At 49.2% G+C, this 24,575-nt stretch overlaps 2 protein-coding genes across 2 annotated transcripts; both read left to right on the top strand.

The window, feature by feature from the left end:
• Positions 1 to 343: 343 nt before the first annotated feature.
• On the top strand, positions 344 to 9,858 carry LAMTOR2 (late endosomal/lysosomal adaptor, MAPK and MTOR activator 2). Its single transcript, XM_075330796.1, has 4 exons — positions 344 to 476; positions 7,654 to 7,816; positions 8,322 to 8,411; positions 8,671 to 9,858. The coding sequence occupies exons 1-4, from the start codon at positions 409 to 411 to the stop codon at positions 8,725 to 8,727; spliced, it is 378 nt and encodes a 125-aa protein (XP_075186911.1). The 5' UTR covers positions 344 to 408; the 3' UTR covers positions 8,728 to 9,858.
• Positions 9,859 to 12,104: 2,246 nt separating this feature from the next.
• Positions 12,105 to 23,936, top strand: RAB25 (RAB25, member RAS oncogene family). The gene is made up of 5 exons (XM_075331114.1): positions 12,105 to 12,293; positions 18,393 to 18,588; positions 18,688 to 18,884; positions 23,062 to 23,142; positions 23,221 to 23,936. The coding sequence occupies exons 1-5, from the start codon at positions 12,254 to 12,256 to the stop codon at positions 23,349 to 23,351; spliced, it is 645 nt and encodes a 214-aa protein (XP_075187229.1). The 5' UTR covers positions 12,105 to 12,253; the 3' UTR covers positions 23,352 to 23,936.
• The last annotated feature ends 639 nt before the right edge of the window (positions 23,937 to 24,575 follow it).

The raw sequence follows: 24,575 nt of genomic DNA, 5'->3' as shown, positions 1-24,575 counted from the left end.
AATGGTGCTGCGTCATTCCACGCGACCAGCTGATTCAATTCCTCCAATCACGACACAGCTCCATGGACCGCAGTAAGTACACAAACCAATTAAAAAGCCAAATAATAAAAAAATGCCAACGAGGCTTGACACGCACGGCCTAGCTCGTTACTAGGGCAACACAATCTTCTACCAGGTTAATAGTTTTTTTCCCCAAGTCTCAAAGTAATTTTCTTGTAATGCTTTTATTAATCTTTCTAAACTTTATGTCTTATAAACTGACACTTGAGCTAATTTAATATGTAAAAACAAATCTTCAAATTCCGGACTGCATTTCCCTGCATGCATTGCGCGGGTTGGGGAGTTTGGTCACATGATAAGGTTCCTGTGAGGCTGTTCGTCGTGTGGATCTGCTGCAGGAAGATTATTATGTTGCGGCCCAAAGCTCTGACCCAGGTGCTGAGCCAGGCCAACACTGGCGGCGTGCAGAGCACTCTGTGAGTATGCAGCCCACCCTGCACGGCTTGTCTACTACTGCTCGCTGGTTTCAGCCAGTTAAGTAGTTTTCATTCCCTCTCTTACCCCACCCCTCCTTGGTCAGTCCTAGTGTCCCCTGCATTGCAATCGTATTCAGCTTATACCAGGAGCGCCCCCTGTACCCCAACCTATCCGGCTCCAACCAGGAGCGCCCCCTGTACCCCAACCTATCCAGCTGCAACCAGGAGCGCCCCCTGTACCCCAACCTATCCAGCTGCAACCAGGAGCGCCCCCTGTACCCCAACCTATCCGGCTCCAACCAGGAGCGCCCCCTGTACCCCAACCTATCCGGCTCCAACCAGGAGCGCCCCCTGTACCCCAACCTATCCAGCTGCAACCAGGAGCGCCCCCTGTACCCCAACCTATCCAGCTGCAACCAGGAGCGCCCCCTGTACCCCAACCTATCCGGCTCCAACCAGGAGCGCCCCCTGTACCCCAACCTATCCAGCTGCAACCAGGAGTGCCCCCCTGTACCCCAACCTATCCAGCTGCAACCAGGAGTGCCCCCCTGTACCACCAACCTATCCGGCTCCAACCAGGAGTGCCCCCTGTACCCCAACCTATCCGGCTCCAACCAGGAGCTCCCCCTGTACCCCAACCTATCCGGCTCCAACCAGGAGCGCCCCCTGTACCCCAACCTATCCGGCTCCAACCAGGAGCTCCCCCTGTACCCCAACCTATCCAGCTGCAACCAGGAGCGCCCCCTGTACCCCAACCTATCCGGCTGCAACCAGGAGCGCCCCCTGTACCCCAACCTATCCGGCTGCAACCAGGAGCGCCCCCTGTACCCCAACCTATCCGGCTGCAACCAGGAGCGCCCCCTGTACCCCAACCTATTCGGCTGCAACCAGGAGCGCCCCCTGTACCCCAACCTATTCGGCTGCAACCAGGAGCTCCCCCTGTACCCCAACCTATCCGGCTGCAACCAGGAGTGCCCCCTGTACCCCAACCTATCCGGCTCCAACCAGGAGTGCCCCCTATACCACCAATCCATCCAGCTGCAACCAGGAGCTCCCCCTGTACCCTAACCTATCCGGCTCCAACCAGGAGTGCCCCCTGTACCACCAATCCATCCAGCTGCAACCAGGAGCGCCCCCTGTATCTCCAGGCACTCTCCCTGTAGCCCAACCTATTCGGATGCCTCCAGGAGTGCTTCCTATACCACCAGGAGCGCCCCCTATACCACCAACCTATCTGGCTGCAACCAGGAGCGACACCTGTACCACCAACCTATCCAGATGCAACCAGGAGTGCCCCCTGTAACACCAACCTATCCGTCTGCAACCAGGAGCCTCCCCTGTACCAGCTGGAGAACCCCTGGCACCACCATCCTATCCGGACACCCACTCTACCACCAGGAGTGCCCTCTGTACTACCAATGTATCCGGATGCAACCAGAAGCGCCCACTATACCAGCAGGAGTGCCATATGTACCACCAACCTATCCGGCTGCAGCCAGTAGCGCCCACTTTACCACCAGGAGCGCCCCCTGTATCACCAACCTATCCGGATGCAACCAGGAGCCCCTCCTGGAGCGCCCCCCGGTGCCACCAGCCTATCCGGACACCCACTATACCACCAGAAGTGCCTCCGGTACCACCAACCTTTCTTTGTCGCTCCATTGGGAGACCCAGACAAATGGGGTGTATAGGCTATGCCTCCGGAGGCCGCACAAAGTATTACACTAAAAGTGTAAAGCCCCTCCCCTTCTGCCTATACACCCCCCGTGCTCCCACGGGCTCCTCAGTTTTTTTGCTTTGTGCGAAGGAGGCAGACATGCACGCACAGCTCCACAGATTGGTCAGCAGCAGCTGCTGACTATGTCGGATGGAAGAAAAGAGGGCCCATAACAGGGCCCCCAGCATGCTCCCTTCTCACCCCACTCTTGTCGGCGGTGTTGTTAAGGTTGAGGTATCCATTGCGGGTACGGAGGCTGGAGCCCACATGCTGTTTTCCTTCCCCATCCCCCTTAGGGCTCTGGGTGAAGTGGGATCCTATCGGTCTCCAGGCACTGAGACCGTGCTTCATCCACAACTCCTGAGGAGCCTGCTGGATAGGAGCCGGGTATCGTTCAGGGACATGGCCCTGCTACTTTAAGGTACTCTGTGTCCCCGTGGGGACCGCGCACAGCAACACTCCAGCATTGCTGGGTGTGCTAGTGCACCGGGGACCGCGGCGCTGACCGCGTTTGTGCCATTATACACTGCAGCGTCGCTGAGTGTGTGTGTATGGGGACTACCGCGCTGACCGCCGCTGCCATTGTTTTTACTGAGGCGCGGCTGGGACTGTTAGTGCGCCGGGGACTCTGCGCCGGCCGCGCTTTTACGGCGGCCGCGCTTATAACTCGAGTCCCCGGCTTTTGGGCCTAGTCTCTTTCTCTTCCCGCCCCCAGCCCTGCCAGTCAGGGGAAGGGCGGGACGCTGTACAGCACGGCAGCACTGAGGGCTGGAGCATGTTTTACATACTCCACCCCCCTCACTGTGCAGAGTGAGGCACCAGCTCCCGCACTTTCTGGGTCACGCCCACGGCTCCCTCCTCTCCTCAGGACGCCGGCAGCCATTCCTGTCAGCTCCTAGGACGCTGCAGAGGGGAGACAAACTCTGGGGGACCCAGGCAGGGATTCTGGTGGCCACACAACCGCTTTAAGCGGGCGGTAAGCAGCACCTGAGGTGCTGGCCCCACTTGTGCAGAAGTGTGATTATAGTTTATATGTTTACAGGCTATACTTTACACTGTATGGGCACAGTTGATTTCTGGCTATATACCCTGTTGTGTTGCTCAAAGGAGACAACAATATGGCGCCCACAAGAAGCAGGGGTGCCAAAACACAGGCTTACTATGCTGCCTGCGCCGCATGTACAACCTCGCTACCGGCAGGTTCCACTGACCCTCATTGTATGCACTGTTCGGCCCCTGTGGCACTTACTCAGCCGGAGCCTCTGCTAAGGGGGGCCCAGGGGGAACAACCAGCTAACACTGTCCAGGTGACAGCAGCAGTATGGGCACTCCAAGCTATCTCAGCGGGTCAAGCCCAAATTGACGCACTCACACGTACGTCTGCGCCGCAAGTGGCTTCCATAACCTCAAACGTCGGCATTTGCGTCCTACGCTATTAATGCTATCCTGGACTCTGCGAGCCGTACGGCGGTTGCAGCCGACAATTCGGTGGCATTACGCAGGGCCTTGTGGCTACGGGAATGGAAGGTAGATTCGATTGCCAAAAAGTGCTTAATCGGTTTGCCATTTTCTGGCGACCGTTTGTTTGGTGAGAGATTGGATGAAATCATAAAACAATCCAAGGGAAAGGAAACTTCCTTACCCCAGGCCAAACCAAAATTACCCCAACAGAGGAGGGGACAGTCGAGGTTTCGGTCCTTTCGGGGTACGGGCAGAGCCCAATTCTCCTCGTCCAAAGGGCCTCAGAAGGATCAGAGGAACTCCGATTCATGGCGGTCTAAGTCACGCCCTAAAAAGACCGCCGGAGGTGCCGCTACCAAGGCGGCTTCCTCATGACTTTCGGCCTCCTCACACCGCATCCTCGGTCGGTGGCAGGCTCTCCCGCTTTTGCGACACCTGGCTGCCACAGGTAAAAGACCGATGGGTGAGAGACATTCTGTCTCACGGTTACAGGATAGAGTTCAGCTCTCGTCCTCCGACTCGATTCTTCAGAACATCTCCGCCTCCCGAGCGAGCCGATGCTCTTCTGCAGGCGTTGGACACTCCTGAAGGTAGAAGGAGTGGTGATCCCGGTGCCTCTTCAGCAACAGGGTCACGGTTTTTACTCCAACCTGTTTGTGGTTCCAAAGAAGGACGGGTCTTTCCGTCCTGTCCTGGACCTAAAACTGCTCAACAAACACGTAAAGACCAGGCGGTTCCGGATGGAATCCCTCCGCTCCGTCATCGCCTCAATGTCCCAAGGAGATTTCCTTGCATCGATCGATATCAAAGATGCTTATCTTCACGTTCCGATTGCTCCAGAGCATCAGCGCTTCCTGCGCTTCGCCATAGGAGACGAACATCTCCAGTTCGTGGCACTGCCGTTCGGCCTGGCGACAGCCCCCCGGGTTTTCACCAAGGTCATGGCTACAGTAGTCGCGGTCCTCCACGGCCAGGGTCACTCGGTGATCCCTTACTTAGACGATCTGCTGGTCAAGGCTCCCTCCCAAGAGGCATGCCAGCACAGCCTCGACGCTACTCTGGAGGCTCTCCAGAGTTTCGGGTGGATCATCAATTTTCCAAAGTCAAATCTGACACCGGCCCAATCGCTGACATATCTTGGCATGGAGTTTCATACCCTCTCAGCGATAGTGAAGCTTCCGCTGAACAAGCAGCGTTCACTACAGACGGGGGTGCAATCTCCCCTTCAAGGTCAGTCACTCCCCTTGAGGCGCCTCATGCACTTCCTGGGGAAGATGGTGGCAGCAATGGAGGCAGTCCCTTTCGCGCAGTTTCACCTGCGTCCTCTTCAATGGGACATCCTACGCAAATGGGACAGGAAACCGACGTCCCTCGACAGGAACGTCTCCCTCTCTCAGGCAACCAAAGCTTCCCTTCGGTGGTGGCTTCTTCCCACTTCTTTATCGAAGGGGAAATCCTTCCTACCCCCATCCTGGGCGGTGGTCACGACGGACGCGAGTCTGTCAGGGTGGGGAGCAGTTTTTCTCCACCACAGGGCTCAGGGTACGTGGACTCAGCAAGAGTCCTCGCTTCAGATCAATGTTCTGGAGATCAGGGCAGTGTATCTGGCCCTAAAAGCGTTCCAGCAGTGGCTGGAAGGCAAGCAGATCCGAATTCAGTCGGACAACTCAACAGCGGTGGCATACATCAACCACCAAGGCGGGACACGCAGTCGTCAAGCCTTCCAGGAAGTCCGGCGGATTCTACTGTGGGTGGAAGCCACAGCCTCCACCATATCCGCAGTTCACATCCCGGGCGTAGAAAACTGGGAAACAGACTTTCTCAGTCGCCAGGGCATGGACGCAGGGGAATGGTCCCTTCACCCGGACGTGTTTCAGGAGATATGTTGCCGTTGGGGCATGCCGGACGTCGACCTAATGGCGTCCCGGCACAACAACAAGGTACCGACGTTCATGGCACGGTCTCAAGATCCCAGAGCTCTGGCGGCAGACGCCTTAGTTCAGGATTGGTCACAGTTTCAGCTCCCTTATGTGTTTCCTCCGCTGGCACTGTTGCCCAGAGTGTTACGCAAGATCAGGGCCGACTGCCGCCGCGTCATCCTCGTCGCTCCAGACTGGCCGAGGAGGTCGTGGTACCCGGATCTGTGGCATCTCACGGTCGGCCAACCGTGGGCACTACCAGACCGACCAGACTTGCTGTCTCAAGGGCCGTTTTTCCATCTCAATTCTGCGGCCCTCAACCTGACTGTGTGGCCATTGAGTCCTGGATCCTAGCGTCTTCAGGATTATCTCAAGACGTCATTGCCACTATGAGACAGGCTAGGAAACCAACGTCCGCCAAGATCTACCACAGGACGTGGAAAATTTTCCTGTCGTGGTGCTCTGCTCAGGGTTTTTCTCCCTGGCCATTTGCCTTGCCTACTTTTCTGTCCTTCCTTCAATCTGGACTGGAAAAGGGTTTGTCGCTCGGCTCCCTTAAGGGACAAGTCTCAGCGCTCTCTGTGTTTTTCCAGAAGCGCCTAGCCAGACTTCCACAGGTCCGCACGTTCCTGCAGGGGGTTTGTCACATCGTCCCTCCTTACAAGCGTCCGTTAGAACCCTGGGATCTGAACAGGGTGCTGCTGGTTCTTCAGAAACCACCATTCGAGCCAATGAGAGATATTTCTCTCTCACGCCTTTCGCAGAAAGTGGTTTTCCTAGTAGCAGTCACTTCACTTCGGAGAGTGTCTGAGCTAGCAGCGTTGTCGTGCAAAGCCCCTTTCCTGGTGTTTCACCAGGACAAGGTGGTTCTGCGTCCGGTTCCGGAATTCCTCCCTAAGGTGGTATCCTCCTTTCATCTCAATCAGGATATCTCCTTACCCTCTTTTTGTCCTCATCCAGTTCACCAATGTGAAAAGGATTTGCACTTGTTAGATCTGGTGAGAGCACTCAGACTCTACATTTCTCATACGGCGCCCCTGCGCCGCTCAGATGCACTCTTTGTCCTTGTCGCTGGCCAGCGTAAAGGGTCACAGGCTTCCAAATCAACCCTGGCTCGGTGGATCAAGGAACCAATTCTCGAAGCTTACCGTTCTGCTGGGCTTCCGGTTCCCTCAGGGCTGAAGGCCCATTCTACCAGAGCCGTGGGTGCGTCCTGGGCTTTGAGGCACCAGGCTACGGCTCAGCAGGTGTGTCAGGCGGCTACCTGGTCGAGCCTGCACACTTTCACAAAACACTATCAGGTGCATACCTATGCTTCGGCGGATGCCAGCCTAGGTAGACGAGTCCTTCAGGCGGCGGTTGCCCACCTGTAGGAAGGGGCCGTTTTACGGCTCTATTACGAGGTATTATTTTACCCACCCAGGGACTGCTTTTGGACGTCCCAATTGTCTGGGTCTCCCAATGGAGCGACAAAGAAGAAGGGAATTTTGTTTACTTACCGTAAATTCCTTTTCTTCTAGCTCCAATTGGGAGACCCAGCACCCGCCCCTGTTTTTTTGTGTACACATGTTGTTCATGTTGAATGGTTTCAGTTCTCCGATATTCCTTCGGATTGAATTTACTTTAAACCAATTTATAATTTTTTCCTCCTTCTTGCTTTTGCACCAAAACTCGGGAGCACGGGGGGTGTATAGGCAGAAGGAGAGGGGCTTTACACTTTTAGTGTAATACTTTGTGCGGCCTCCGGAGGCATAGCCTATACACCCAATTGTCTGGGTCTCCCAATTGGAGCTAGAAGAAAAGGAATTTACGGTAAGTAAACAAAATTCCCTTCATCCAGATGCCACCTAGAGCGCTCCCTTTACCTCCAACCTATTCAGATACCACCTGGAGTGCCCCCTGTACCACCAACCTATCCAGATACAACCAGGAGCACTCCCTTTACATCCGCCTTACCAGAAATCCACCATTACTTTCACATCACTGTTCCTAAATATTGTTTCCCTCCGGTCAGGTGTCATCATTGATATCACTTTGCATGTACACTAATATTTTGTCTTTTTTACCCCCCCCTCCGCAGGCTCCTGAACAATGAAGGCTCTCTACTTGCATATTCTGGCTATGGTGACACAGATGCCCGAGTTACAGCTGCTATTGCTAGCAACATTTGGGCTGCCTATGATAAAAACGGACATCAGGCATTCAACGAGGACAATCTTAAATTCATCCTTATGGACTGTATGGTGGGTATTGCTGGAGGGGCTGTCTGCCTTCTAGGCCATAAATGCTTGATATGTGAGACCCTGACCTATCTGCAGAATTAGGGATCGGAAGGGAACAGATTTAGCAGAAGGGTAAGGGCCAACACCCCTACATAAAAGATCTGACTGACCACATTACCTATGGGTTGTCATTGCAGCGGGGGGGGGGGGGTGGGGGGATACTGAAGATATCAGTCACCGCCATGATATCCTGCAATAAAATAAACAATAAAAAATCTGAATGTTTAAGCCATAAAGTGTGAAATTTAAATTTTTGTGCCCAACCAAATGGCAAAAGTTATGGGGGGGACATTTGATACCAGTTTTTCTGGTCTTATCTAAGCAGGGAGGTCTCACAGGATCCTCAGGGGCGTGCCTTTAGGCTGCTGTAGAGCCACGGCCCCGAGGTTTATCCCATAAAAAAGTTCTCTCGATAATGGACTCTGTGCTCACCTGTACCCTCGTGTTCTCACTGCTTCTCCCACAGGAAGGTCGCGTGGCGATTACAAGAGTGTCCAACCTGCTGCTGTGCATGTATGCCAAAGAGACTGTCGGATTTGGGATGCTGAAAGCGAAGGTGAGTGACCATGTTTACTCTTTGGATGTCCAAAGTGATTTGATAGGGGTTAAACTCCTGGACCAGATATTTACATCATGACTCCAATGCTTTACACTGCAGCTCTGCTTTTTCGGCAGTAGATGGAGAGATAAGCATACAGTGATTAAGAGTTGCAGGCTTTTAAACCACCGATATACAAAAGTGGGGCAGTGTGTAGGGGGCACTATTAAAGGGACGGTGTACACTATTAACCAATGTGATCTTTGTTCTTTCCCAGGCCCAGGCTTTGGTCCAGTATCTCGAAGAGCCCTTGAACCAGGTTTCAGCTAGCTGAGTGACTTTGGACCCATGCGGACTGTTTCTCCCCTCCCCCACCCCTCTGTTGATATCTATGGAAGCCGGTTTCCATCCCTGATGCCTTGTTGTGCAAGTCTACACCCGATCCTTCCGTATTTCCATATTGTTTATTTTTTTTCCAATGGAAGCCAATTAAAGGATGATAGACCTTACCGGGTGTAGGAGACCTACTGCTAAACACTTTTTTTTTTTTTTAATTTTATTAACTAAGGAATATCGGCGGGACATAGTGTCCTAATGTGGGGTAAAATCTGGAGCAATCTGCGGCCTTAATCCCATTTTTAGGGTTAATGCTCCAAGAAAGGAGGTTTTAGCAGTACTTTTATTGGCCACAAGGTGGCAGCAGACACCATACAAAATGCTTATAGGACCCACTATGCAGACTATTCATCATTGATCCCCTTCTCTTAGCAGCTCAGATCCACTTTAAAGGGGCGTTTTTGTTAAAATAAGTTAGAAATCTGCCTGTGATGTCATTAGTCAGTTTTTTTGTTGGGTGCAGCCATAATTGCATCTCACGCGGTTATAGATTAGTCCTTGGGTTGTAACAGAGGAAGTTTAAAGGTCGCACATGATGCAAAACCCTAGTGGGAGCAGTGTTTTATTTACTGCTTGCAATAAGCCTGCCTCACCACTAGAGGGAGCTGTTATCAATCAGAACTGATGCATATGATCATATGGAGGGTACAGTTAGGCGCTTTTATGATCATGCGGGGGGGGGGGTCTCATATCAGAGCTCTAACGAGGTATAAGCATCATATCATGATTATCATTGATAGCATTATTCTTTCATGAATATTCCTTAAATAGCAGTACCACCCCTTTAAGAAATGACAATAATGGTTAGAGTGATTGTTGGGGAGTCTGACCTCTAAGGCCTCCATTGATCAGACATCCTAGGTGTTCATAGACACTGAACAAGCAGGGAGATTTCAGCTCTGAAGCATGGGCTCAGTACTGCAATGGCGAGAATTAGTTCTGTATGAAGTGGACACTCCCTTTAAGACCCTTGATTTTTCCTCAGTATCTGGAGCTGTCACCTGTGGACCTTATGTATCCGTGCGCTCTTTGCTTCTGCTGACACAAATAAAGTTTTCACTGCCCGCCATGTTGTGTGCGTCATTGTGGGAAAAGGAAGACTGCATCGGTCAAATCCATTAGTGCAGCGTCTGATTATCCGGATTATTGTCCTGGTAGCCTGGATTACTCAGCAAAAATTGTGAATGTGGGACTGATGCCATGGACCATATTAGAGTTATACCACCAGGGACTGAGCTTTGTATATGCCAGTTGAGCGTATTATATTTGCCACTGGTTGTACCACTATACCACCAGGGACTGGCATTGTACATAATAGACCATGCAGCGGTTGGCATTGGTTGTACCCCTATATCACCAGGGACAGGCATTGTTACATAATAGACCATGCAGCGGTTGGCATTGGTTGTACCCCTATACCACCAGGGACAGGCATAGTACATAATAGACCATGAAGTGGTTGGCATTGGTTGTACCCCTATATCACCAGGGACAGGCATTGTACATAATAGACCATGCATTGGTTGTACTACTATACCGCCAGGGACAGGCATTATACATAATAGACCATGCAGTGGTTGGCATTGGTTGTACCACTATACCGCCAGGGACAGGCATTATACATAATAGACCATGCAGCGGTTGGCATTGGTTGTACCCCTATACCACCAGGGACAAACATTGTACATAATAGACCATGAAGTGGTTGGCATTGGTTGTACTACTATACCGCCAGGGACAGGCATTATACATAATAGACCATGCAGTGGTTGGCATTGGTTGTACCACTATACCGCCAGGGACAGGCATTATACATAATAGACCATGCAGTGGTTGGCATTGGTTGTACCACTATACCGCCAGGGACAGGCATTATACATAATAGATCATCCAGTGGTTGGCATTGGATGTCCCACTATACCGCCAGGGACAGGCATTGTACATAATAGACCATGCATTGGTTGTACTACTATACCGCCAGGGACAGGCATTATACATAATAGACCATGAAGTGGTTGGCATTGGTTGTACTACTATACCGCCAGGGACAGGCATTATACATAATAGACCATGCAGTGGTTGGCATTGGTTGTACCACTATACCGCCAGGGACAGGCATTATACATAATAGACCATGCAGTGGTTGGCATTGGTTGTACCACTATACCGCCAGGGACAGGCATTATACATAATAGATCATCCAGTGGTTGGCATTGGATGTCCCACTATACCGCCAGGGACAGGCATTGTACATAATAGACCATGCATTGGTTGTACTACTATACCGCCAGGGACAGGCATTATACATAATAGACCATGCAGTGGTTTGCATTGGTTGTACCACTATACCGCCAGGGACAGGCATTATACATAATAGACCATGCATTGGTTGTACTACTATACCGCCAGGGACCGGCATTGTACATAATAGACCATGCAGTGGTTGGCATTGGTTGTACCACTATATCACCAGAGACTGGCATTATATAGAACAGACCATGTAAAGGTTATCATTGGTTGCACTACTATGCCACCAGGAATTGGGCATTACGTATGGTAAAAGTCTGTTGGGAATTGGCCACTAATCCACCAGGGACTAGGTTTGGTATATAATGGACCATATTGGGGTTGGCATTGGTCTAGCCACTGACTATACCATCAAGAATTTGGCATTTTATATGCCAGTACACCACATTTTGTTTGGCACTGGTTCTGCCACTATCCCACCAGGGACTGTTGTTGTATATGTCATTGGGGGTTGGCATTGGTTGTACCACTATACCACCAGCAACGGGAGATTGTGTAGGCCGATAAACTAGATCACGCTTGGCATTGCTTTGTACTACTATATCACGAGGTATGTTATTAGCATATATCACTGGTGTTGTATATATCAATATATTCTACTTGTCACTAGTTGTACTACTATACAACCGAGAACTTGGCTTTATTTATGCCAGAAATCCATGCTGGAGTTAACATTGGTTTTACCACTATACCACCAGGGCTAAAGACACTGCTAAAGTGTATATATAAAGGCCACTAGCCCACCAGGAGACATTAGCTACCTCTAGTTTCCTACTCACTAGGTGAAATATCCGGCCCAGTAAGTTGAGCTGGGGTATCTAAATGTATTTTGTTTGCAGTGTATCTAAGCGTCTCATGTGATATTTATTCCAGCAGGGACGTGGTTAATAATCAGTCGGGGCGATTGCTTCACTTCTGTAATTAAAGTCCCTAGAGATCTGCATTACCTGTTAGTCCTGAAAGGTGACACCTGATCAAATACAGAACGCCCACTGAGTCACCGCACTACACCTCCCTCCACCTGTCTGCCGGAAGTGCCGCAGGTATGCGAGGAATCCCCTCCGCCACCGGCAGATCAGCGAGGGCCTTGGGTCTCTAGGGCCACAGCGTACCACGGAGGGGGCAGAACCGCTACCAGGAGGGCCACGCAGGCAGCCATGAAATCCGAAGAGGATGAATATAACTTTGTGTTCAAAGGTGAGTTCAACCGTCCCTGCCTGCAACACCCCCGCTGCCACCCACCGCCCCTGGTGCCTGAGCAAAGTCCTGCCATCTTACCTCCGGATTGGAGCAGTTCCCCTTTAAGAAAAATAAGATCTGGGTGTGGAGATGGTGCTGCTATCACATGAGCATTATATGGTGCTATTATATCTGTGCTAGTTTGGCTCCGTATAGTGGTATTAAAAAACTGCATGGTACCATTTGGCGATTTTAATTTAGCAATACTTTGCACTATTATTTGACCATTGTATGTTGCTTTAGGCCCTGTATATTGGTATTATTTACTGTATTTTCTTAATATTTGGATACTGTATGGTTACTATATAATAGTGGTATTATAGGAACTGTATGGCACTATTTGATTGTATTTTGCTGTCAGCACTGTATATAGTTAGGGACTGTATGGTAATATTTAGGCATTGTATGGTGATATTTGGGCGCTTTATGGTAATAATATTTATGCGCTGCATGGTGGTAATATAAAGGTGCTGTATGACACTATTATTTAATATGTGTATGTTATTACTGGTTGTTAGTGTTATTTAGGCACTGTAAGGTGTTAATAATTAGATCCTACATGGCACTGTTATTTGGCAGCATTTTTTCTGCAGACATGTAGTATGGCACATTTGTTGTTAATGTTCTATGTTGTTGTGATCCCTGTATCCCGACATTTTTTCAGCACTGTATGGCAGTATTATTAATGGTTGCACATCCGAAGCGAAATCCAGAATTGTGGGGCCCTACAGTCCTGAGAATCTGGAGGTTTATGTACCGCATGTACCCAGGCCGGGTCTGACCTTTCCTCCCAGCACCCTGGTTATCACACGGATTATTTACCTACAAACATGACCTGACCCATAAAACAAGTCCTGATAAAACTCCAGATAAAGCTCCTACCTCCTAACAACGTCCTCCTGGAGAATAAAAGGTCACAAAAATCCACGGAAAGGCGTGTATACTGCCTTCTGCTTTTCATCCTGTTCATCCCGAGCTTCCTGGTTCTTGAATGTAATGCTGGAATGACAGTAGACACTGACGCACATGTCAACACCTCCAAATTATTATGCTGAGACTTGTAGTTCCATGCTGGTTTCTTTTGGTTTTGTCCTTGTGATCAGTGACTAATAATAGCTGATAAATATCCCGTCTCATATTGTCTACACGAGGAAAGGTCCCTTGAGAAATTGTCTGCACAGCGGATAACTGCACTGGGAAATAATGCTGAGTGTATCTAATCCTATCCAGTCTGCTGACCTGTGTATCTAATCCTCCTGTGATACTGTCTGCTGAGCTGTGTATCTAATCCTATCCTGTGTGATACTGTCTGCTGAGCTGTGTATCTAATCCTATCCTGTGTGATACTATCTGCTCAGCTGTGTATCTAATCCTCTCCTGTGTGATACAGTCTGCTGAGCCGTGTATCTAATCCTATCCTGTGATACTGTCGGCTGAGCTGTGTATCTAATCCTATCCTGTGTGATACTGTCTGCTGAGCTGTGTATCTAAAAAGGTGGCTTTACACACTGCAACATCACAAACGACATCGCTGTAACGTCACCGGTTTTGTGACGTAATAGCGACCTCCCCAGCGACATTGCAGTGTGTGAAACACATCAGCGACCTGGCCCCTGCTGTGAAGTTGCTGATCGCTACAGATCGTTCAGGACCATTCTTTGGTCCTTTGTTTCCCGCTGTGCAGCAAAGTCTCAGTGTGTAAAGGGGACTTAAAACACTGGAAACGAGTGATGTGTCACAATATCTGTCAATCACTATTCTCTGTCAGTCGGTCTCTCCCTCTCGGTCTCTATTCTCTCTCTGTCGGTCCGTCACTATCTCTGTCCCTCTCACAGTCTGTCGGTCATTTTCCCCTCCTCTCTCATACTCACCGATCCCCCGGCGCGGCGCTGCACGGCATTCACACTGCTCCGGCGGCTTTTCCTCTTTTGAAAAAGCCGGCCGCTCATTAAACAATTTCGTATTCCCTACTTTCCTTGCCCACAGGCACCTATGATTGGTTGCAGTGAGACACGCCCCCACGCTGAGTGACAGGTGTCTCACTGCACCCAATCACAGCAGCCGGTGGGCGGGTCTATACTGTGCAGTGAAATAAATAATTAAATAATTAAAAAAAACGGCGTGCGGTCCCCCCCAATTTTAATACCAGCCAGATAAAGCCATACGGCTGAAGGCTGGTATTCTCAGGATGGGGAGCTCCACGTTATGGGGAGCCCCCCAGCCTAACAATATCAGTCAGCAGCCGCCCAGAATTGCCGCATACATTATATGCGACAGTTCTGGGACTGTACCCGGCTCTTCCCGATTTGCCCTGGTGCGTTGGCAAATCGGGGTAATAAGGAGTTATTGGCAGCCCATAGCTGCCAATAAGTCCTAGATTAATCATGGCAGGCGTCTCCCCGAGAAACCTTCCATGATTAATCTGTAAATTACAGTAAATAAACACACACAGCCGAAAAAATCCTTTATTAGAAATAAAAAACACAAACGCATTCCCTCATCACCAATTTAATAAGCCCCAAAAAGCCCTCCATGTCTGGCGTAATCCACGGACCTCCAGCGTCGCTTCCAGCTCAGCTGCATGGAGGTGACAGGAGCAGTAGAAGACACCGCCGCTCCTGTCACCTCCACGCAGCTAATGAAGACAGCCGCTCGATCAGCTGAGCTGTCACTGAGGTTACCCGCTGTCACTGGATCCAGCGGTGGATGCAGCGGTGGCCGCGGGTAACCTCAGTGACAGCTCAGCTGATCGCGCTACTCACCGCCGCTCCGGTCAGCTCCACGCAGCAACTGAGGTGAGTAGTGCGATCAGCTGAGCTGTCACTGAGGTTACCCGCGGCCACCGCTGCATCCACCGCTGGATCCAGGTAACCTCAGTGACAGCTCAGCTGATCGCGCTATTGCCTTCATTAGCTGCGTGGAGGTGACAGGAGCGGCGGTGTATTCTGCTGCTCCTGTCACCTGCATGCAGCTGAGCTGGAAGTGACGCTGGAGGTCCGTGGATTACGTTGGACAAGGAGGGCTTTTTGAGGCTGATTAAATTGGTGATGAGGGAATGTGTTTGTTTTTTATTTCTAATAAATGATTTTTTTCAGTTGTGTGTGTTTATTTACTGTAATTTACAGATTAATCATGGAAGGTTTCTCCGGGAGACGCCTGCCATGATTAATCTAGAACTTATTGGCAGCTATGGGCTGCCAGTAACTCCTTATTACCCCGATTTGCCAACGCACCAGGGCAAATCGGGAAGAGCCGGGTACAGTCCCAGAACTGTCGCATCTAATGTATGCGGCAATTCTGGGCGGCTGCTGACTGATATTGTTAGGGTGGGGGGCTCCCCATAACGTGGAGCTCCCCATCCTGAGAATACCAGCCTTCAGCCGTATGGCTTTATCTGGCTGGTATTAAAATTGGGGGGGACCGCACGCCGTTTTTTTAAATTATTTAATTATTTATTTTACTGCACAGTATAGGACTCGCCCACCGGCTGCTGTGATTGGGTGCAGTGAGACACCTGTCACTCAGCGTGGGGGCGTGTCTCACTGCAACCAATCATAGGCGCCTGTGGGCGGGGAAAGTAGAGAATATGACATTGTTTAATGAGCGGCCGGCTTTTTCAAAATAGTAAAAGCCGCCGCAGCAGTGTGAATGCCGTGCAGCGCCGCGCCGGGGATCGGTGAGTATGAGAGAGAAGGGGAAAATGACCGACAGACTGTGAGAGGGACAGAGATAGTGACGGACCGACAGAGAGAGAATAGAGACCGAGAGGGAGAGACCGACTGACAGAGAATAGTGATTGACAGATATTGTGACACATCACTCGTTTCCAGTGTTTGACTAGCTAGGTCGTTCTGCAGGTCCGGATCGCTGTTGCGTCGTTGGCCAGGTTTGCCTGTTTGACAGCTCACCAGAGACTCACCAGAGACTTTGTAGCGATCCCGGCCAGGTTGGGATCGCTGGTGGGATCGCTGAAAGTCTGTGTGTAAAGGGGCCTTTATCCTCTCCTGTGATACTGTCTGCTGAGCTGTGTATCTAATCCTATCCTGTGTGATAAGCTGGGTTTACACACTGCAACATCGCAAAGGGCATCGCTGTAACGTCACTGGTTTTGTGACGTTATAGCGACCTCCCCAAGTCTCTGGTGAGTCTCTGGTGAGCTGTCAAACAGGCAAACCTGGCCAACGACGCAACAGCGATCCGGACCTGCAGAACGACCTAGCTGGTTGTCGGGGACGTTGTAAAGCAGCTTTTTGAACGGCAAGTCGCTGTAAAGTCCCCTTTACACACTGAAACTTGCTAGCGATGCATGCTGCACAGTGGGAAACAAAGGACCTAAGAATGGTCCTGAACGATTTGTAGCGATCACAACTTCACAGCAGGGGCCAGGTCGCTGATGTGTTTCACACACTGCAATGTCGCTGGGGAGGTCGCTGTAACGTCACAAAACTGGTGACGTTACAGCGATGTCGTTTGCGATGTTGCAGTGTGTAAAGCCACCTATACTGTCTGCTGAGCTGTGTATCTAATCCTCTCCTGTGTGATACTGTGTGCTGAGCCATGTATCTAATCCTATCCTGTGTGATACTGTCTGCTGAGCCGTGTATCTAATCCTATCCTGTGATACTGTCTGCTGAGCCATGTATCTAATCCTCTCCTGTGTGATACTGACTGCTGAGCTGTGTATCTAATCCTATCCTGTGTGATACTGTCTGCTGAGCTGTGTATCTAATCCTATGCTGTGTGATACTGTGTGCTGAGCAGCTCCCTCCATGATGAGCAGTTCTGCCTGCTGAGCCATGTGATAGTCTTAGATACACAGCTCATCAGACTCTTGCACCCGAGAGGCTTAGATACACAGGCCACATTTACCGGATAGCAGCCATACCTTTCTAACTGTAGGACAATGGCTAGATTGGAACTTCCTATACTGGGGAGAACTGCAGATAATGTATAGGGCGGAGGCCTGTGGCATCGGCCGCACTCTTTCTTCCAATATACCACGACATACATCTGACAGACGCCGGCACGCCGTGTACACGGGACCCAGGCCTTTCATGTGATACCGCATATGATGACTCCATGATCGGCCGCATTTGGGCGTTACGGCTTCTGGAGCTTAAGAGTTGGCCGCTTTCATGTCACATGAGAAAGATGGGTGTGAGAAAGAACAAGTCCCAACATAAACCGAGGGGAAAAGTGGGAGAGGACGAAATGACAACACATAAACCACACTACATGAGACATTCACAGACATTACTGAGCTGTGTATCTAATCCTATTCTGTGTGATACTGTCTGCTGAGCTGTGTATCTAATCCTATCCTGTGTGATACTGTCTGCTGAGCTGTGTATCTAATCCTATCCTGTGTGATACTGTCTGCTGAGCTGAGTATCTAATCCTATCCTGTGTGATACTGTCTGCTGAGCTGTGTATCTAATCCTATCCTGTGTGATACTGTCTGCTGAGCTGTGTATCTAATCCTATCCTGTGTGATACTGTCTGCTGAGCTGTGTATCTAATCCTATCCTGTGTGATACTGTCTGCTGAGCTGTGTATCTAATCCTATTCTGTGTGATACTGTCTGCTGAGCTGTGTATCTAATCCTATCCTGTGTGATACTGTCTGCTGAGCTGTGTATCTAATCCTATCCTGTGTGATACTGTCTGCTGAGCGGTGTATCTAATCCTATCCTGTGTGATACTGGCTGCTGAGCGGTGTATCTAATCCTATCCTGTGTGATACTGGCTGCTGAGCGGTGTATCTAATCCTATCCTGTGTGATACTGGCTGCTGAGCGGTGTAACATCCTATACTGTGTGATACTGGCTGCTGAGCGGTGTAATCTCTTATCCTGTGTGATACTCTCTGCTGAGCCGTGTATCTAATCCTATCCTGTGTGATACTGGCTGTTGAGCCGCAGATCTAATCCTATCCTATGTACTGTGTAGCTGGGCCCTAGTGTCTAAGCCCAGAATGTCCCCTTCGGATACCTATATATTAACCTCATAAGTGAAAGATGTCGCCCCCTGCTGGCCTGACCTCTTCTCTCCACCCACAGTGGTTCTGATCGGAGAGTCCGGGGTGGGTAAGACCAATCTCCTGTCCAGATTTACCAGGAATGAGTTTAACCACGACAGCCGCACCACAATCGGCGTGGAGTTCTCCACCCGGACGCTGACCCTGGACGGTCACTTGGTGAAAGCTCAGATTTGGGACACAGCAGGACTGGAGCGCTATAGAGCCATTACGTCTGCGTAAGTTACCCCTCCACTTTTCATGTGAATTCAAAGAGGTTGTTCCACAATTCCAACTTCTCACTTTGCTACCGGTGGGCTTATTTCCTCCTTTTCCAGGTATTACCGGGGGGCTGTTGGGGCGCTCCTGGTGTATGACATTACCAAGCATCAGTCCTATGAAAGTGTCGACCGCTGGCTCAAGGAGTTGTACGACCACGCGGACGCCAGTATCCTTGTCATGCTGGTCGGAAACAAGTCTGACCTGGCTGATGAGGCACGGGAGGTTCCGGTGGAGGAAGCCAAGATGTATGCAGGTAATATAGACCACTTGAGGAGAGGGTGGGGAGGGGACACGGACTCCAATACTTAAAAAATTGTCTTATTACTAACCCCTTTACCAAAAATACTATGCAGACTGTGGGCCAGATAAAGGGTGGCCCCAAAAATAAGTGTCCCAAAGAAAGTACTAATGCCCCCACAGTGCCACCTAGAAAGTAGGCCGTGAATGCTCCTTTGTAGCTTATAATGTCCCAAGTGCACCCTTCAAGCAATAAATACTTAAAGTAAAATTTAGGGAGGCAGTGGGAGTGTCCAAACAATCTATAGGGAGGCAGTGGGGGTGTCACACCATACTGTATATAGTGAGGCAGTGGGGGTGTCACACTACGGTATATATAAGATAGCAGTGGAGGCGTCACACTATATATAGGGAGGCAGTGGGGGTGTCACACCATACTGTATATAGTGAGGCAGTGGGGGTGGCACACTATACATAGGGAGGCACTGGGGGCGGCACACTATATTCATTTTTGCTCAAAAGTTTACATACCCTGGCAGAATCTTTGCTTTTTTTGGCCTTTTTTTTTTCAGAGAATAGAAATGGTAACACAAAATCTTTTTTCCCCACTCATGGTTAGTGGTTGGGTGATGTCATTTATTGTCATTCTACTGTGTTTTTTCTCTTTTTAAATCATAATGACAACCAAAAACATCCAAATGACCCTGCTCAAAAGTTCACATCCCCTGGTGATTTTGGCCTGGTAACATGCACAGAAGTTGACACAATTGGGTTTGAATGGCTAATAAAGGTAACATCCTCACCTGTGACCTATTTGCTTGTAATCAGTGTGTGTGCATAAAAGCTGAGTGAGTTTCTGGGATCCAGACAGACTCTTGCATCTTTCATCCAGCCATTGACATTTCTGGATTGTGTGTCATGAGGAAAGCAAAATGAACTGTCAACGGATCTACGGGAAAAGATAGTTGAACTGTATAAAACAGGGAAGGGATACAAAAAGATATCCTGGAATTGATAATGCCAGTCAGCAGTGTTCAAACTGTGATTAACAAATGGAAAATCAGGGGCTCTGTAAAAACCAAACCACGATCAGGTAGACTAAGAAATATTTTGGCCACAACTGCCAGGAAAAAATTGTTCGGGATGCAAAGAAAAACCCACAAATAACATCAGCTCAAATACAGGAGTCACTGAAGACTAGCGGTGTGGCTCTTTAAAGAGGCACAATAAGGAGACACTTGAAGAAAAATGGGCTGCATGGTAGAGTTGCCAGAAGAAGGCCATTACTGCGCAAATGCCACACAATATCTCTCCTACAATACGCTAAACAGCACGGAGACAAGCCTCCAAACTTCTGGAACAAAGTAATTTGGAGTGATCAGACCAAAATCAAACTTTTTGGCTACAACCATAAACCTTACATTTGGAAAGGTGTCAACAAGGCCTATGATGAAAGGAACACCATTCCTACTGTAAAGCTCGGAGGTGGATCGCTGATGATGTGGGGATGTGTGAGTTACAAAGGCACAGGAAACATGGTCAAAGTGGAAGGAAGGATGAATGCAGCACGTTATCAGCAAATACTAGAGGCAAATTTGCACTCATTAGTCCGGAAGTTGCGCATAGTACGTATTTGGACGTTCCAACATGACAACGATCCAAAACACAAGGCCAAGTCAACCTGTCATTGGCTACAGCAGAACAAAGTGAAGGTTCTGGATTGGCCATCTCAGTCTCCTGACCTCAATATTATTGAGTCACTCTGGGGAGAACTCAAGCGCGCAGTTCATGCAAGAAAGCCCAGGAATTTACATGAACTGGAGGCTTTTTGCCAAGAAGAATGGGCAGCTTTACCATCTGAGAAAATAAAGAGCCTCATCCACAACTACCACAAAAGACTTCAAGCTGCCACTGATCTTAGAGCGGAAATACACGGTATTAAGGACTGGGGTATGTGAACTTTTGGTCAGGGTCATTTGGATGTTTTTGGTTGTCATGATTTAAAAAGAGAAAACACAGTAGTTTGACAAATGACTTCAACCAACCACTAACTATGTGGAAAAAAAGATTTTCTGTTATTATTTATTTATCATTCATATTCTCTGAAAAAAAGGCTAAGTAAGCAAAAAATCTGCCAGGGTATGTAAACTTTTGAGCACAACTGTACAGGGAGGCAGTGGAGGCGTCACATTATATATAGGGAGGCCGTGGAGGCGTTACACTATATATAGGGAGGCAGTGGAGGCGTCACACTATATATAGGGAGGCAGTGGGGGCGTCACACTATATATAGGGAGGCAGTGGGGGCGTAACACTATATATAGGGAGGCAGTGGGGGCGTCACACTATATATAGGGAGGCAGTAGTGGAGGGTTCACATTATATATAGGGAGGCAGTGGAGGCGTCCCACTATATATAGGGAGGCAGTGCGGGCGTCACATTATATATAGGGAGGCCGTGGAGGCGTCACACTATATATAGGGAGGCCGTGGAGGCGCACACTATATATAGGGAGGCCGTGGAGGCGCACACTATATATAGGGAGGCCGTGGAGGCGTCACACTATATATAGGGAGGCAGTGGAGGCGTCACACTATATATAGTGAGGTCGTGGAGGCGTCACACTATATATAGGAAGGCAGTGAGGGCGTCACACTATATATAGGGAGGCAGTGGAGGCGTCACACTATATATAGGGAGGCAGTGGAGGCGTCACACTATATATAGGGAGGCAGTGCGGGCGTCACATTATATATAGGGAGGCCGTGGAGGCGTCACACTATATATAGGGAGGCCGTGGAGGCGCACACTATATATAGGGAGGCCGTGGAGGCGCACACTATATATAGGGAGGCCGTGGAGGCGTCACACTATATATAGGGAGGCAGTGGAGGCGTCACACTATATATAGTGAGGTCGTGGAGGCGTCACACTATATATAGGAAGGCAGTGAGGGCGTCACACTATATATAGGGAGGCAGTGGAGGCGTCACACTATATATAGGGAGGCAGTGGAGGCGTCACACTATAGGGAGGCAGTGGAGGCGTCACACTATATATAGGGAGGCAGTGGAGGCGTCACACTATATATAGTGAGGTCGTGGAGGCGCACACTATATATAGGAAGGCAGTGAGGGCGTCACACTATATATAGGGAGTTAGGGGTGATGTTATACTATATTATAGAATTCCCATAGTATACAACACATAAAAAATATATATATAAATAAGTCCCCTTAGTATACAGCACATTGACTATATAATGCTGTATAATGCTGAATGCACCCCTCTGTCTGAAGTCCAGGATCAAACTGTTTGATTGTTTTATTGGCCAAAGGGCCTATTTCTTTTCTAAAGGTTAGCCACTGTAGAAGTAACTGAGGCCTCATTTATAAGAATGGCCTCCCAGTAAGATCGGTCTGTTGCCTATAGCAACCAGAGTACAGCTTTCAGCATTGAAACGGCTGAGGTAAAGTGAAAGCTGAGCTCTGATTGGTTGCTGTGGACAACTAGATCCTTATGAAGTGTAACCAATAATTTTCTATTCACTATATAATGTGTAATGCGTCCTTCTGTCCGCAGCCAAGCCGGCGTGTGCGCAGTGCTATGTACACTTCAACATAGCACTGTCCACGCGCCAGCCGTCACTTCCGCCCGCTTATATTAGCATTTTGGTCAAGGAGGGGAGAGGCCAGCAACCACTCGCCCACACCACACGCATCATGGTGAGGGAGGTCAGCAGCGTGAGGACATCACATGAGCTGAATATGTCTGCGCCTGTACGGAGGACGCTGACTATTGTGCTGTGGTGCAGGGCACGGGCTGTGTGGGCTGGGGTTGCGGGACGCAGGGGTTTGGATTCTGCATTGGAGAGCGGTGTGGTGTCTCAGAACAGGACGCCCATGCAGCAGGAGGTGGAGGATTTGCTGAAGCGGGTACAGCAGGGCCTGGCCGAGGTCACTGACATCACTGCATAGACTACAAGGGTGGTAGTACACTCTTTCATTCACTATATAATGCTGAACGCGTCTTTCTGTCCCAAGCCCGGATCAAACAGTTTGGCTGGTGCATGCACAGTGCTATGTTCATCCAGTAAAAAAAAAATATGGTGAAATAGTAAACAATGATACCCACCACTCAATTTTCCCTCATCTCTTCTCACCCCCGTCTTTTTTGTTTTCCTTCCCTACAGACAGTAACGGCTTGTCCTTTATGGAAACTTCAGCGCTGGACTCCACCAACGTCGAGCTGGCCTTCGAAACCATCCTTAGGGGTGAGTGTCCGGTCATTTGGTTTTTAGGGTTGGAGATTGGAGATTCTAGAAATCACATCTGACCTTCTAATCTTTTAGATATCTACAAGAGGGTCCTGAGAAGCAAAGGAGAAACACCCAAAGAAAACATTGTGGTCTTATCTAACGACACGGCCACCAGCCAGGTACAAGATCCTGAAGCCAAGAAGGTTTGTTGCCGAAATATCTAGGCATGACCAGTCCATAACAGATCGGAGAAGCCATCCTGGTCATCTGGAAGGAAGACTGAAGAAGGAGAATTCACCGAGGAGATGACTGATCGGAAATAAGGACCTTGTGCAGATTTGGTCCTCCCCACCTAAGAGCTGCAAGAACTTTTTAAACTTTGATCTTAGTCATGAATTTTGTTTTGATCTCTATAAAGATGTCCCAAAATCTTTTTCTAGAAGCTTCCAAATGAGCTCCTCTCAAGAGGGAAGAAAACTCTCTGGCACCACCTATAGAAAATAGTGTGTCTTGTGCGCCACCTCGTGGAAGAAAACAGTCACTAGCACAACCTAGAAAGTTTTTCCACGTGAAGGCACGTGCCCCAGCTTCTAAATTAACCATCCCCCCAACCAGTGCTAAAAAAAAAAAAATAAATGTTGCCACTGAAGATTGGAGATCCGATTCCCATTGTTTAACGTGTACATCCTCAATGTGTCTGGGGCCTGGTGTTAAATCATTAAGCATTTTTGAAAATCTAAAAAGCGATTTATAAGTAAAGATTGACTATTTACTGTTTATTTGTACAAAAATACATTTTTTTTCCTGTATACTTGTATTGGAGTGATCAATTATGTAGAAAAAAAAAAGTAAATTTTGTTGATAAAGTGAAGAAAATTTTTGAACAATTTTAGTTTCAATGCAATTTTACTTTATGTCCAGTAGATGTCACTGTTTCCTTTAGTTTATAAGCAGAAATCTAGCTACCAGTCAGGATTCCTTTGGTAAACAATGACATCTGCTGGTGAAATGTGGGTATTGCAAATAGTGAAAACTCAGATTTATGTTTTAAGGCTAGGTTCACATTTCCGTTGTTTTGTATCAGTCACATACGTCGCTTGACAACGGATGACAAAGAACAGAATTCTTTGTCGGACTCCGTTGTGTGCGGGGGGCGGAGTTCGGGGTGGGCGGAGCCGAGCGGGGCCGTGGCACTGAGGACGTCATTGCCGCGGGGACTGCAGGACGTGTGTGTGTGTGTGTGTGTGTGTGTGTGTACATGCTGAGTGCGGGAGGGGGCGGAGCCGAGCGGTGAAGTATCGGGCTCCGTGCATAGCCAGGGTAAATATCTGGTAAAAGCAAAGCACTTTTTGCTTGGTTACCCTATATTTATCTTGGTTACCAGCATACACCGCTCAGCACTGGCTCCCTGCACACGTAACCAGTGTAAATATCGGGTAACTAACCAA

Source organism: Anomaloglossus baeobatrachus, chromosome 12 (genome assembly GCF_048569485.1).
Source record: "Anomaloglossus baeobatrachus isolate aAnoBae1 chromosome 12, aAnoBae1.hap1, whole genome shotgun sequence".
NCBI lineage: Eukaryota > Metazoa > Chordata > Amphibia > Anura > Aromobatidae > Anomaloglossus > Anomaloglossus baeobatrachus.
Note: the sequence above shows the minus strand (reverse complement) of the source record. Positions and strands in the feature narration are given on the sequence as shown.